Source organism: Chlorocebus sabaeus, chromosome 19 (genome assembly GCF_047675955.1).
Source record: "Chlorocebus sabaeus isolate Y175 chromosome 19, mChlSab1.0.hap1, whole genome shotgun sequence".
Classification (NCBI taxonomy): Eukaryota; Metazoa; Chordata; class Mammalia; order Primates; family Cercopithecidae; genus Chlorocebus; species Chlorocebus sabaeus.
Window position 1 is genome coordinate 25,158,977 of NC_132922.1, and position 16,434 is coordinate 25,175,410.

The window sequence follows — 16,434 nt, forward strand, 5'->3', positions numbered from 1 at the left end:
TTAAAAATGACTAAGAGTCTCAAGGTGATGACAACAGAGGACTAAACTGATTCAGGTGCCCAGATGACTGCACAGGGCACACACCAGTGACACCAGCCCCACTCCTGACACTGTCATACTCAATCTGCAAGGAAAAAACCTCCAAACTAGTCCCCAAGCACTCCAAGATAAAAGGGCATACTAAAGAAACCCGGCCACCTGTCTCCATAGACTTATTTCTGTGCTGACTGAAGACTTTGAAATATCAGACTGAGCTCTTCCAAGCCACAGCAAACTGAAACGATTTATGGCATTGATTTCTTCTTGACTGGAAAATACCATGAGACCCAAATACTTTTTCAGCTTTACAAGAAATTTTGAAAATTTACTGCATTAGAAATGTATTGAGATACGTGAGCTATTTTACCTTCTTCATGGCCAAGTTGCTTATTTTTAGCTCTCTTCCTGGCCTCAATTTTATCCGTGTCTGCATTTACTGCTTCATAAACTGTTTCCGTTACTTCTTGCTGCCAGCGTTCAGAGATGACCAAAGGGAAGTTCTTGTAGAGTTCTTGGTCGCAATCAAGCAGCTGATTATTTTAAGAAATCAAGATGTTTATGATTTAACATATTTACAAAGGTAACAGTCCACAGTGCCACATGCATGGTGACTCGATCATAACTCTATATAGGAAGATAACTAGATGGCAGCAGTAATCATTTCGAGGCAGGTTATTAGTTGTCATAAATCTCTGCCAATGACAACTCAAGCAATCAGCATCCACAAACAGAACTGGGGAGCACTTCACTTTCAGTCCTGGATCAGCTACGTCCAGCTGAATCTTCTATACTATCTTCATGACATGTTTGCCAACGTAAAAATTCACATATACAGGGTTTTACCTGAAGTACTAGGAGATTCTGACAACAAAGTAAAATTTCAATTATGGTAAAGATAGTTTGTTTACATAGGTAGGAAAACTGTTTCTATCGTTTCAAAAACTGTTATAAGAGAGAAGCCAAGAGGGCTTTTGAACCTACCCTCAATTAATCTGAAAAGTTAGAAAAACAAAAGGTAAATGAGGCTGAGCTTCCTATTAATTCCATGAACCTTCCAACTATTTACAGTTTGACATCATAATCACATGTGTAAGAACTCTCCAGATATATGGAGAGTTGAGGCAATGGAGACTTTAAGAGCTGCTGTAACAAAAATTACACTTAATGGTAGCATTTTTCTTCCAAGCGAGTACTCAAAATTCTTCTTTCTGCCCTCTAGGTAAGGCTGCACTTCGAATATGAACAAAGAAAATGGTTTTCTGCATGTGAGCTACATTTTTATGGCAGAAATACTAGCAAGTCTACTGATAAAAACGTGCTTGTCTTAGAAGCACAGACCTCCTGAGAAACTTAATTTGCTTACTCCTTGAAAGATAAGCAGGGGTAGGTATCATCACAGGCAAAATACTGACAAGGACAAGAAAGACCAAGGAGGCTAAGGCACTTGCACACATTCCCTTAGCAAATCAACAGAACACCAGACGAAGCTGCATCCCACATCCCAATACGGGGCCTACTCCATCCAGTCTCATTGATCTGTTATAATAATCTGTTGATTCTGAGGTCGCTTTGACCTGTAGAGCTTTTCCTCTTTCTGTTTTCTTCAGGCATTCCATCTAAGCCCACAGCTGAGCCCCTCGGTTGCTCTGAATGGGACTGGAGGTGCGTGTGTGAGTGTGTGTGAGTGATGGGGTGTTGAAAACCTCAAGGTCCGATGAGCAGCTGAGATCAGGCGCACAGGGACAGGTGCTGAACGGTCTGGCAAAGAGTCAAAGCACGCTCCTTGCCCAGGTAGTTATTCTGAAATGGTCAACTCTGTTTAATAGACACTGTTCTACCGCCTATCATTTCAGGAAGACTTCATCTTTATGACTGAGCCCACCTTGCTGAAAAGGAATTAAAAAAAAAAAATAACTTATGTTTACATGAGGTGAGTTTCCCCCCACCCTTTTAAAGAAAATGTATTAATTGGGCTGTTTTTAAAAGATAGTTTCTTAAAATGCAGTCCCCTGCCCTCCCTGCTGGATTCAGCTCTCGCGGGGGCAGGACCTGGGCTTCTTGCTTACAGCTGACTCCCTACCAGACAGGACTTCTTGTTTTAAGTGTGCTCCTTCTCAGCTCTCGCTCAGGAAGAACCAAAGCATAATAGTAGAAGCTACTGGTTTGTCAAGCATTGACTATACGCCTGTAGCCTTCAGCGGGCCACCTCATTTATCCTCAGAGAACGCTTGGCGGTGAAACCCCCCACTTTACAGGTGAGAAAACCAAGACTCGAGAGGTCACAGAATGGCCCACGTTCACTCAGCTAAGAGGCAGATCCCAGCCCAGTCTGTCTGACTCCAAAGCCTAGATCTTGGTTTACAACATTTTTAAGTATGATAATCTCTTTTTAACATCAAAACACGTTCGTGGGTGCCCACGTAATAGTATTTTATTTTTAGTACTCTGATGGATAGATAGTGGTATACGGGAGGTGAAAAAATTCTATTGTGACAGCAGTAAATTTTTTTAATTCCTTTGTAAGTGGATTGTTCCCCAAAACACTACTGTATACTCATATACCTATCAAAGGTATCAATGGTTCCGGCTATAGACGACGCCTGGTGGTGTACAGGTCTAGGCATCGGTCTCAATGCTGACCCCAGCCACTGCTCCAGACCACAGAAGGGTGTCTCTCAGTTGGTCAGCAATCCTCACAGCCCTGTGACCTGGGTCCTCTGTACTTTGTCTTCACCTAACCTCCAACACCTGAGAAGCTGGTCCCGTGAACACCCTAATCATCATCATGGCCCAGCCCCTCATCTCCTGGGGCCCCTAGCTCTGACCAGCTGCCACTGGGTTCCCCAGGTGCACTTAGCCTGTACATGCTGCTTCCGACAGCTGCTCTCCTTCCCCGCAATCTTCCCATCTTCCCCCAGCCATTTACTGCCTTTCCTGTCCCACAGCCTAGTTGGTCCAAGTCCTATGTGTCTCCGGTTACAGCTCCTGCTAGGCCCTTGCATTTTACTTGTCACTCTTTTATTTACACCTCACAGGCGTGTGTTTTAATAGTGCTGCAGCCTTCTGGAGAAGGAAGCTACTTGGTGGGGAAGGCAAGGAGGGTTAGTGTCAGAAGGGTGTAAATGGGGGCAGCTAAGAAGAACAGGGGAGGCCCGGGGGCAGTGGGGAGAGCCTGGGGCAAGCTGCCAGCATGGGGGTAGGTGAGAGCTTGATGTAGTGATACGCTTTGACCCAGCATCTTAAACAGGATGATCTTCTCTCATGACTCACTATCTCTAATTATGTCTTGTCTACTTGGGGGAATGACAATATGAAAGAAAGTTCAAAAAAGGCAGAGGATTGTATTAAAAAAAACAGTGATTATTTCACCTTTGACTGACAAATGCAAAATGATTCATGCTGTTTGCTCTTTCATCCTAATGTGGGGAGATCTAAAAACTTAGAAGAACTAAGACAGTTGGCTCTTTTGCACTAGGGAAGTATGTTTGATATCACACAGCTGTTTTTCCTGCTTCAGGTACAATTCAAGTTTTATTTCAATCACAAATATTCCAAATCAATAAACATTTTATCTTGCAGTTCCTCAGAAATAAAACTATTAGTCTGAAGAAAGCTTTCAAAGTCTTTAATTTAGGTCCTTAACGTACACATTCTTCAAATATGTTGATACTCATTTGTAGGCTAAATACTACAAACAGCCCAATATTAAAACAACCACTAAGTCTGATTTCCAACAGAAATCCCCCCATCCAAAAGTAAAAATAAAGAAATAAGTGATCGCATGTGTACCTTAATCCCTTTGGTGTCCTCTTCATCAAATGAGCCAATATCAAAGGCATCAGCAGCATTGACTTCTCCCCGGGGAGGAATCAAGGGTGGTGGGTACTGGAAGATCCAAATAAGCATGGTACAGTTATCAGATGATCGTATGGTCCCGTCCCAACCTAACATTCCACAAAGACAGCACAGTGCCAGATATCCGCATGCTGCACTGCGCAGCATGTCATTCAAGCTTGTAACAAATCACATTTCATATTGTGTAGAAAAGCCTCTGCACTGAATAGCCCCAAAGGAAGGCCCTAGATTTTAGACAAATTAAAGAAAAACAGGATTCATGTCCAAAGCCTTAAATAATTTTCAAATATAACAAAATCTCAGGACTACATATCCATCCACCTCAGCTTAAGAAAGCACATTCTCGGCCGGGCGTGGTGGCTCAAGCCTGTAATCCCAGCACTTTGGGAGGCCGAGATGGGCGGATCACGAAGTCAGGAGATCAAGACCATCCTGGCTAACACAGTGAAACCCCGTCTCTACTAAAAAATACAAAATATTAGCCGGGCGTGGTGGCGGGCGCCTGTAGTCCCAGCTACTCGGGAGGCTGAGGGAGGAGAATGGCGTGAACCCGGCAGTCGGAGCTTGCAGTGAGCTGAGATCCGGTCACTGCACTCCAGCCTGGGCCACAGAGCGAGACTCCGTCTCAAAAAAAAAAGGAGAAAAAAAGAAAGCACATTCTCTGAGAGGACGCAACACCACCTTCAGGTTGCTAGAACCACAAGAGACAACGGGGCCTAGAGGGAGCAGGGCACACCTGCGAACACCCTGAGGTACATGTTAACTGACCCAGAGGTCAATCTCTAATTCGGCAGGCCTAACAGATTAGTCTTTCTTTACTAGAGAAAATCATCATTTCTCGGCAGCTTGAGTTCATGCAATGCAAATCTAAAGCTGATAATCAACATTTTTCTAAAAATTGAATTCGGGGTGTTTCCTGTATCAACGCAAATATCATGAAGCTTAAAATAAGGAAAGGAAATTATCCTGATATAAAATCATGCTCATTCTTATGTAGTATTGGGCTAGAAAATATACATACATTTATGGCAGAAGTTTCATGTACATTTTATAGTTTGAGATAAGAATTCAAGAAGAAGAGCAAAAACTAAAAACGGCTCAATTATATGTGCATTTGAATTAACTAGATAATAGCTCCATTTTACCCTGTATAAGTTGATACAGGAGATATTTTCAAAATGTTTATATTAGGGAAACGAAGAGTGAGAGAGTGCCCCAAAGGGAATTGGCTGCACGGTAACTCTTGGGTACCAGGGCACTGCGGACACAGGATGCTGGGGGAGGTGGGTGGCGGGGATGCTGGGGAGACAGAGCCAGGACGCCAGCAGTGCATAGAGAGACAGAGACAGAAACTGAGACAGAGATGAGCGTGTCAGGGCGGCAGTACCCAAAGTGGAGTCCCAGACGGAGGGAGTACCTTTTGTAAGTAGACATGCTGCCAGTCGACACCTTTGAAAAAGCTGTGCTCTTTTACTTCCTGTGAGCTGGAGGAGAAAGAGTCATCACAGTGCTAAGTATGCATTTGAAAACATAAGAAATACTGTGCAAAACCGTCTCCTGTTAACAACGCAGTGGAACAAGTATTTCCAGTTTTTCCTTTAAGAAAGCAAATAAATACGCTTCCTGCAAAACAACAGGAGGAACGCTATGATGTTTAGAATACTGCATGCAGCGCCTGGGAATATTATTCCATATGATCACTTATTTGGGATAGTTATTACAGTTTAAGATAACCTAGAAATTTTCACAGATATATATACACACACGCACACACACACACAATAATTCTATAGTCATGAGAACATAACTGAAAATAAGAATTAAATTGGATATCTATACATTAAAGAAATTTATAGCAAATATTTACACATCACAATAGATAATATAATAGGAAAATGACAGGAATGTGAAGCACCACATTTACTCAGAAGCAAACAAGAGATCTAATAATATAATGTATACCAAAATCCTTTATAAATTGAAGAAACCCATCCTGGCTAACACGGTGAAACCCCGTCTCTACTAAAAATACAAAAAAAAATTAGCCAGGCGTAGTGGCAGGCGCCTGTAGTCCCAGCTACTTGGGAGGCTGAGGTAGGAGAATGGTGTGAACCCGGGAGGTGGAGCTTGCAGTGAGCCGAGTTCACACCACTGCACTCCAGTCTGGGCAACACAGCGAGACTTTGTCTCAAAAATAAAAATAAGAATAAAAATAAAAAATAAATTGAAGAAACAAGTTTTCTTGAAGGTCATGATTAAAACTCAGAGTATCCAGAGCAAAAGTTGGCTGGGCATGGTGGGTCATGCCTATAATCTTAGCACTTCGGGAGGCCAAGGTGGGTGGATCGCCTGAGCTCAGGAGTTCGAGACCAGTCTGGGCAACACAATGAAACCCTGTCTTGATTAAAATACAAAAAATTAGCTGGGCGTGGTGGTGGGCACTTGTAGTCTCAGCTACTTTGGAGGTTGAGGCAGGAGAATTGCTTGAACCTGGGAAGCGGAGGTTGCAGTGAGCCGAGATTGTGCCCCTGCACTCCAGTCTGGGTGACACAGTGAGAACCTGTCACCAGGAAAAAAAAAAAAAGTTGCACACTCCAAGGAAAAGCCTGCGTCGGGGAGCAGCACTCCCAGCACATGCCACTGACTGTCTCTCCACATCCTGTCACAGAGCTCAAGGCTGCTTCTTGGGGCCCTTCTGTAGTCAGTCCCTGGGGCATCCCGCCCAGCCCAGAGCTTGAGTGTCCTTATAGGACTCCTCAATCTGTATCCCAAGCACCAACCTGTGCCCTGTGTTCCAGGACACTCCTACTCCCCAGCCCACTCAGAGGATGCAGGCAGGTCTAAAGCAGCCCTCTCTGCACTGCTCCTGCACAGGCCCAGGCAGGATGGTCCTGGATGCTTGTCTTCCCTCAGGCTTCACAGCCACCCCTCAGCCAGACCCAGACGTGACTACTTCCTACCACCTCCCATCCTCACGAGACTCTCGCTTAGGGGTGGTCCTTCTTTTCTTCCTTTTTTTTTAAAATTTATTTTTATTTATGTATTTATGTATTTATTTATTTATTTTTTGAGATGGAGTCTCTCTCTGTCACCCAGGCTGGAGTGCAGTGGTGTGATCTCAGCTCACTGCAACCTCCGCCTCCCGGGTGCAAGCGATTCTCCTGCCTCAGCCTCCTGAGTAGCTGGGATTACAGGCATGTACCACGATGCCCAGCTAATTATTATTATTATTGTATTTTTAGTAGAGACAGGGTTTCACCATGTTAGTCAGGCTGGTCTCAAACTCCTGACCTTGTGATCCGCCCACCTCGGCCTCCCAAAGTACTGGTATTACAGGCGTGAGCCACCATGCCCAGCCAGGGGTGGTGATTCCTGCTCAGGGTGCTACCGGCATTTGTGGGCAGGGAAGAAAGGATAGATGTCCCGTCAGAAACACTGAGGCATCAGAGCCCTGGCACCTCTTGTCTAAACTGCTCTAACGCTTCCTCCTCTGACCTCTAGTCCTGCCCACCTACAGCCCCATCCCACTTCATACAGCGCCCAAATCATCTTCAATGAACTCACCACTTCTCTGCTCAAAACGCTCCAAAGTCTTGCTTCACACTATCTGGACCTGTCCTACTCGATGTTTCTACACCATGGCTTTCCCACCACGTGAGCTTCAGGAAGGCAGGGGCCATGCCTACCATGTGCACTGCCTCAGCCACTTCACGGGGTAGCATCAGTGTGTGCCCAGTAAACAGACAGTGAATGAAGGAATGGGATCCAAGTCAGATGTTATCCTTGTGCATTTTTACTGGAAACACTTCGGTGATTTTCTTAGCGGGTTCCATTTTGTACCCATCATTGTCCACACATTAAATGGGGTAAGCTAAATAAGTAGTTTACTTCCATATATCCAAGCAATTAGAAATACCCCAGAAAGAAGGCTTCTGGTTCAAGCCAGTGATTGCGTGCAAGCATGCAACTTTACACAGTCTCAATAACCACTGAAATGGCAGGAAAGCAACATGGAGATATAAACCCACCACAGGAGCCAGGCACGGTGGCTCACACTTGTAATCCTAGCTCTTTGGGGGATAAGAGGGGAAGATCACTTGAGGCCAGCAGTTCATGACCCATCTGGGCAACATAGCAAGACCCCTTCTCTATTAAAAAAAAAAAAAATGTTAGCCAGGCATGGTAATGTGGGCCTGTGGTCCCAGTTACTCGGGAGGCTGAGGCCAAAGGATTACTTGAGCCCAGGAGTTTGGGGCTGGAGTGAGCTATGATCATGCCATAGAACTCCAGCCTGAGGGACAGAGTGAGATACTATCTCTTTTAAAAAACAAAAATAGGCCGGATGCAGTGACTCATGCCTGTAATCCCAGCACTTTGGGAGGCCAAGGCGGGTAGATCGCTTGAGGTCAGGAGTTCAAGACCAGCCTCGCCAACATGGCGAAACCCCGTCTCTGCCAAAAATACAAAAGTTAGCTGGGTGTGGTGGCGCACACCTGTATTCCCAGCTACTTGGAAAGCTGAGGCAGGAGAATCGCTTGATCCTGGGAGGCAGGCGTTGCAGTGAGCCAAGACTGTGCCACTGCACTCCAACCTGGGTAACAGAGCGAGACTCAATCTCAAAAAAATAAAAAATAAAAATAAAAGTAAAAATAAATATTAAAAAAATAAATCCACCACGAGAGAGAGAGAGGGTCATCAGCAGACAAGAGGGGGTGCTGACACAGGGGCAGTGACTGACAGCAAAGCAAAGCAGAGCTACTGCCCTGGAGACGGAGCCAGCATGCTGAGCTTCAGCTCACCACAGTGTGTGTGGCTGGGGGATGAGACACAGGACTGGAGCTCTGGACATTGAGCTGCACACACACACATGCACACCCATACCCGCTGCACTTCCTTCCCCCACATCCAACTCCAGAAACCTGCAGCAAGGTGTCTACTCTAACATGGGGTAAAACCCCCGAAAGGTTCTACTTTTAAGAAATTAAACCTGCTAAAGACTTTTGGAAAGAAATGAATAAAAGGGTTGAAAATGTATGCTATCGGCAAGTAAAACAAAGAATTAAAGCAAAGATACAGATAATATACAAGATCAGGAGCACAGAGGCCCAAATCTAGAAAGGAATCCCAGCATCTGGCTAATAAGAGTTCTACGAGAAACGGAGGAGGATAAATGTCAAATAAGTAAAGTAAGGGTGGTCTCCAAGCTGAAGAGCACGAGTCTCCAAGCACGAGGGATGCTACGTGCCTGCCATCGTGAGTGGTAACCTAGCTCCTTGACCTGCACGACTGTTCGCTTGTACACAATAAAGCAAGAGCTTCAAAGTTCTGGGGGAAAATTATTATTTACTTAGAATTCTAGATCTAGCCGAAATAGAGCAGGAGGCAGGGAATCGAGTGAATGGCAGATTCAGACCAGGAGACTGGAAAGGGAAGTGTTGGGTGAGATGATGCCAATCAGCAGAAAGAGAGCACCTCTGTCTCACTGCAGCTGCAGGCTGAGTCCCTCCCGAAAGAAACATCAGGAAAAACAAAGTCCACAACTATCATATTCTGTTCTGAGAGAGAGAGAGAGAGAGAGAGCGATATCATATTTTACATATATATCATATATTTTATATATATATATATAAAACTAACTTAAGGTTTATTACCAGGCTAAGTAGAAACTATGTAATGAACAACATTTTTGATTCCATAAGAGTATCAATACCCCTTCTTCATTTGCAACCTTTGAAATCAACCTATATGCAAAGCACAAAGATTGAATATGATCACAGAATAGAAAGCAGCATCATCTTGATAACGTAAAAATAAAAATTAACATGAAAGAACATGAGACAGAAGAAGTCAATGAAAGACAGGAATGTCAAAATCCTCAACTTAGATACTGTTTATAGTTGGAAAAAGGCACGACCGGGTTAAGCACAGAATTTAAAGCTACAGAGGCAAGCAAAAGAGGAGCCCAAAATAGTGTTTCAACTTTTGAGAGGTGGAAGCGACGGCTACAGAGACGGTAATGAGTGAGCTAAATCTTCATCTATTATAGCAGGAATAGGTAATTTTGCAAATTGATAAATAAGGACATACTCATATATAAGTACATTATTTAGCTATCTATGTAAAATGCTTATATGTACAATATGCACACTAAAAATACATACACATACGTATGATATACATATAGGTAATATACAGTTAAAAGTTATTTCTTATGCCAAGCAAACCTGGGGGTAAAGAGATACAGGAGAAAGGTCTGCCTTAAGTCCCTCTCTATAAGATTTCCAGATATTACTGTTCAGAGTGTTTTGGGGCAGGAGAATAGTGAGCACGTGTTAGATCACAGTTACTCAGTTATGCATGAGAGAAATATGTGAGAATCTGATCAGAATGTTAAACTGCCACAATCACAAATATAACCATCACTAAAAAACAAATGGACTACAAAATAACAGAATTCATTTCTGTCATCTACAAGGTCAATCTTTAAAAGTTAAAAACTGGGCTGGCCCCAGTGGCTCACACCTATAATCCCAGCACTTTTAGAAGCCAAGGCAGGTGGATCACCTGAGGTCAGGAGTTTGAGACCAGCCTGGCCAACATGGCAAAACCCTGTCTCTACTAAAAATACAAAAATTAGCCAGGCATGGTAGCACACACCAGTGGTCCTAGCTACTCAGGAGGCTGAGACAGGAGAGTTGCTTGAACCCCAGGAGGTGGAGGTTGCAGTGAGCCGAGATCGCGCCACTGCACTCCAGCCTGGGTGATAGGGCAAGACTCCATCTCAAAAATAAATGAAGTAAAAAAGTGAGTGACTTCTTTAACTTCTTAATTATAAAACCCATAGGACAATATATGTATATTTCCCATGTGATTTTTTTTTCCCCCTCTCACATCAAAATGGAAGATTTTAATGACTAGGGATGACTTTTGATAGGTAGTATTTAAAATCACTCTTTTGCTCTTCTGGTAAAGATACCGAAAGGCAGGAACAATGACCTACCCGCCTCCATGACAGCCCAGTCGCTTGCTAACATCTCGCTGAAGCAAGCCCTCCAAAAGGGACTTCAGTTCAGGAGAGAAGGTGTCTGGAAGTTCCACATTCTGGGGAAAAGACGAGTAAGAGTTCAAAAATCCGTTCATGGAAACAGTATCCTAACACTCAACCAGATTTAAAGGCTATTACTGGGCTAAGAATAGTATTAAAAATTGCAGCCTCATTATGAATTAATATTTACTCTATAGACACATAAAAAGGTAACTAATCAGTTGCAAAATCAATGTGGCTGGGGGCAGATCAGAAGAACTAGAAGGCATTCTCATTCGTTGGCATCTCAGTAATTTCTCCTTTACTTTGATTTCTTTACTTCTGGTTCTCGATTTTCTTTAGCTTCCTCATACTGTTTGTTAGTAAATCCTGATTTTTGCCTTGGCATCTATTTCCATTAATTTTTCTCCTAGAAATTCTTTTAGAAATTGTATCTGCATTGGCCGGGCGCGGTGGCTCAAGCCTGTAATCCCAGCACTTTGGGAGGCCGAGATGGGCGGATCACGAGGTCAGGAGATCGAGACCATCCTGGCTAACACGTTGAAACCCCGTCTCTACTCAAAAAAATACAGAAAACTAGCCGGACGATGTGGCGGGCGCCTGTAGTACCAGCTACTCGGGAGGCTGAGGCAGGAGAATGGCGTAAACCCGGGAGGTGGAGCTTGCAGTGAGCTGAGATCCGGCCACTGCACTCCAGCCTGGGCGACAGAGCCAGACTCCGTCTCAAAAAAAAAAAAAAAAAAAAAAAAAAAGAAATTGTATCTGCATTTATTTGTTTCAAGAAAGCAAATTTTTATTGTGTTTATACATAATTTTATATTTCCTATAATATTTTATGTAATAGCATTTTTTATTATTGATGGAACGAAGCATGACAATTACCGTGCAGACAAGAATACAGTTTTGAATCCCTTACCACGGTGAGTGTCATTCGGTCAATTTCATGCTTGTCTTTGGTTTTATGTTGTCTGAAAGGGCTGTGACTGTAGAAATAAAGAATTGTTCTATTAAAATATGGCATCAGGTGATATAGCACATATCACTGACTAATATTTGGGTAAAGTATGATGTCCTATCACTATTCATTCAAAACTGGAGAAATGCAAAAGTCATAAACATTTATCATTTCCATGGAAGAACTGGCGAACAAACGTTAGGTCCTGAAATAGAAAGACTTGTATCTTACTTGAACTGCCTGAATCTCACTTCAGTGAACTTGTGGCCCTAAAACGCGGTGTCCCAATGGAAATATCATTAGAAACGAATATACAACTAGCCAACAGGTAATCATGAGAATAAAAGTCATTTACATAACATTTGTCATATGAGAGTTCGAGCTAAACGATAACTTTCATGTACATTTTTCAGGAAAATGGATATTGTTCCCTCAAACAGCCCAAGGAATAGCAGTTGAACAAAAACATGAAGGGGATGAAACGATTCACCCCTAGAAACCAATCATTTTAAGTAATACATCCTTTGGATGAAAACAGAAACCAATCATGCACCAGCAGATTCCCCACCGCTCTGCGTACTTCCTGCTTTCCCTGTGCAGAACCCCAGACTCCAGATTCACAAAAGCTGGGTTCAAGTTGCGACTTGACTGTCTACTGACTGTCAGCCAGATAGAAACCTTCAGTATCAATTCTTCATCTGTGAAGTGGGGATCAAGCGGCATACTTCACAGAAGTGGTGAAGGGAAAAAGTAAAGTGACATCTATGCAAGTAGCCAAGACAATGGCATTACATGGTAGGTACCTAATACAGTAATCACTGGTGAAATTAATAAAGAGAACTCTTACTTTAGCAAATGAATGTCTACTTGGTGAACTGTGTAAAACAGATTACTTTTACTCTTTCTCATGTTTTTAAAATTTTGGAGAAGCTGGTTTTCAAAGGAAATCTTATCATTAAAAGACACTATTAAATATGCAAACTAGAATACCGTGGTTGATTTTTCATTCTGAAAATTAAAGGGACAGATATGATTGAGTTTTCTTACAGCAAGATGTGCCTGGTAAGTAGTAATCTTATAAATTTATTTATAAGGCATATATGACATAATCTGAGGCAGGCAGGATATTATGTAAAATATTTTAATATTAACTCCATAAAATGGATTAGAATGTTGAATACATAAATCAGTGAGATTCTAAAAAAGAACGAAAATGCCACTTATCTTGCACTGCTACTTACTGCTACTGACCTGGTCATCCTACTGAATTAATTAGGTTATACATTGAACTATCTTTTGAGATTATTACATTTCAGACCATTTATTGTCTGAAACACTTTAATTTTATTTTTGTACAAGAGAGGGCACTCTAGTCCTTTATTTTCTTCCATATCATGCAGGGAAATACAAACTAATTGCCATCGCTTAAAAGCATTAATTTGGGGAAAAAAAAAAAAAAAAAAGATCAAAACAAGGTAAATTAGCACCCAGCAAGCATTTAACTTTTAAAACAGATTTTGATTGGAAATATTCTTTTTGCCTTATTTCCAAGGAAAAAATGTACAATTACCACACTTAAAAAGCAGCTATAAAAGCAAACAATATCTGTTATTTATAATTTTTAAAAACATACTTGTATCATTCTTTTATACAAAATCCATGGACATGTTAAGGTGTTTACAGTTGCAGAGAAAAGGAATGAAAGTTTATCAAATCTTACGAAAACCGTCGTCTCCCTGCTTGACACTTAGCTGTTTCCACCCCACGAAGTTCCTTAACGTATAAAAAGGGATTAAGTGAAGATCCCCTGGTGTTTTGACAAATCCCTCAGACCTGGCTCCTGCGTGCAAAGCCAGAGGACCCCACTCCTGCATCTGGTCCCCGTGTCCTTGCGGCCTGCTGTGTTCTGACATAAGCACTCTGTGCTAAATTTAAAAAGTCTTTCATGAGACCACAGGGAGGCTTGTGAGGGAACTTGGAGTTAAAGTGAGTGGTGCCAAAACCATTTCCAGCACACGGGCCCCATTGCTACAAATTCCATTTATAAATACAGCGATACCATGTCCGGCTCAAGGAGAAATGATCAGAAAACGCTCTTCAGCTATTCAATTCTATGCTGCCATGTTCAGACAGCTTGGGCTTTCAAGTTGAAATCTTGATGCACATCTGTTTCCAATGTATTCTTGATTATTCTTTGTGAACAAAGCCAAAGACTTGGTTTCTATTTTGAAAAACGTTAAAGAAAACCTATGATAGTAATAATCTCCATTCTGAGGGAGGCACGTGGTGCGCACAGATCCTGTGCAATCGCAGCTGCTCCCTGATGCAGCCGCTTTAAATAGGAGACAGTAACAGGCCTGTCAACAGCTTCCAAGGCACAGCCAAGCTCTTCCCATGCAACATGCTGGCTGCATCAGGGAACGCTGTGGGAAAAGAATTCACATGTCCCGCGGTCAAGTGTAGCTTTCTGAACTACAGATAGAATGGAACAGCTGCACATTTCCCCTAAATGAACTGGCAAATTGTTCAGGACATTATAAATGACGGGGATACACACCCCCCACAATGTTAGCTCTACATCATTTTCATGGGGAAACAATGGGTTCAAAAACTTACATGATTAAAAACTCTCACATCAAAAGTTAATTTTAAAATACTCAAAAGATGGCGTGTTATATTAAATGTACATTTCAAGACTAAGACAGTAGCTGTCAAAATATGTATAAACTTTCCTTTTTCCCCTGCCTGGAACAAACTCAATAGCGCCAGCAGCACTCAGTTCTCCCTAGGCCATTGCCCAGGCTCTCTCCTCATGTCTGACAACTCCACAGGGAGACAATCAACAGCAACAAGCTTAAGATCGAGGCCACTGTCACATCAATTGATTTCCTTAACAGACATCTTAAATCTAGGTGAAGATCATGACAGCAGCTACACAGATGTGCAACATGCATGCATCTTCATACGCAGACACTCTTAAGTATCTGACAAAGTCATCTGAAATAGAAGTAGTGACCAGCACCCAAAGATGGGGCATATGAGTGGCCCAGTCAATCACTGTGAGTCCAGGGACGCAAAACGCCTTCTCAAGCCTTGACAACTTTCTCCCATCCAGACTCCTCCAAGTGCCTTGCAGTATTCTTGTAGGGGATGAAGACAAAATGAAGTGTGCAGAAAAGTGTTTCAGTAGAAGCAAGGGGGCACATTGGTCGAAGCAAGGGGACATGTTGGTCAGAGCAAGGAGGATTAAATCACAGAAAATAGAAAGACCGGCCAGGCGTGGTGGCTCACGCCTGTAATCCCAGCATTTTGGGAGGCTGAGGCGGGCAGATCACGAGGTCAGGAGATTGAGACCATCCTGGCTAACACGATGAAACCCCGTCTCTACTAAAAATACAAAAAATTAGCCAGGCATGGTAGTGGGCGCCTGCAGTCCCAGCTACTTGGGAGGCTGAGGCAGGAGAATGGCGTGAACCCGGGAGGCAGAGCTTGCAGTGAGCCGAGATCGCGCCACTGCGCTCCAGCCTGGGCGACCAAGCGAGACTCTGTCTCAAAAAAAATAAAATAAAATAACATAAAGAGAAAATAGAAAGACCCTTCCCTGGTGGTCACTGATTCAACCTCACTGCACAGCTGTGGGAGGAGGGAGGGGCACTTGCTCTGGGGCAGTGGTCCTCACCCTCGGCACTGTTGACATTTAGGGCTAAATAATTCTTTGTCGGGGTGTTGCAGGGGCTGTCCTGTGCCTCATAGGATGTTGAGCAGCATCCTTGGCCTCTACTTAGGGGATGCCAGTAACAGCCCCTCCCCAAGTTATGATGACCAAGAATGCCTCCAGCCATTGCCCAGTGTTCCCCAGGGTTGAGGATGGCGCTCCAGGAGAGTGTCAGGATGCAGAGGGGACTGTGCCCAAGCCTGTGCCTCGGAGACCCTGCCTAGTCAATCTCCTCCTCCACTCAGTTGATTTCTTAGGCTCCGTGTGCCTGAGAAAAGACAGCTGCCAGGGGCTCCCTTGTACACAGCATAGGAAAAATGCACAGGAGGCTGAGAGGCACATTTCTGAGGTTCTCCCACATGTACTTTGTGAGGAAGTAGAACAGGTGGCATTATCCCCTTGTTCACAGCTGAGGCAGTGAAGGCTCCCGCACACAGTCCCACCTCCTGCCCGCCTCGCCACAGGGCTTTGCTCCTGAAAGGCCCTCCAAACACTTCAGTTTCACGTGAACCACTGAAAATTTAGACACTGATTTTAGTAATGACATCGTTATTCTCCCAATCATCTGGAATCTAAATTGCACCATGTTTAACTCCTATCCTTCCATATCCAACCATCTATTTAAAAAAAAAAAAAAAAAAAAAAAAAAAAAAAACGCATCCCACGAAAACACTGAAGCATTACGGATGCTAACTCTGCAATACCGCCGTGTCATTTGCTCCTGTCAGGTTCCAGGGCCGCTGTGCAAGCTCACTGCCTTTTGCTCACATTCTTCTGCCTGCACCCTGTCTCAGTCCCTCCATTGCTCCAGGCTGCTTCCAGAAT

At 43.3% G+C, this 16,434-nt stretch overlaps 1 protein-coding gene across 3 annotated transcripts in view; it reads right to left on the reverse strand.

Annotated features, from left to right (window-relative positions):
- Positions 1 to 16,434, reverse strand: part of GRK3 (G protein-coupled receptor kinase 3) — a 164,642-nt gene that overhangs the window by 14,561 nt on the left and 133,647 nt on the right. For all 3 annotated transcript variants that reach the window (XM_007975215.3, XM_073006858.1, XM_038006313.2), the window contains 5 exons: positions 11,856 to 11,922; positions 10,895 to 10,995; positions 5,312 to 5,378; positions 3,829 to 3,924; positions 407 to 569 (listed from right to left, as the gene is read on the reverse strand). In XM_007975215.3, the coding sequence (XP_007973406.3) occupies positions 407 to 569; positions 3,829 to 3,924; positions 5,312 to 5,378; positions 10,895 to 10,995; positions 11,856 to 11,922 (494 nt within the window). The remainder of the gene's footprint in view (positions 1 to 406; positions 570 to 3,828; positions 3,925 to 5,311; positions 5,379 to 10,894; positions 10,996 to 11,855; positions 11,923 to 16,434) is intronic.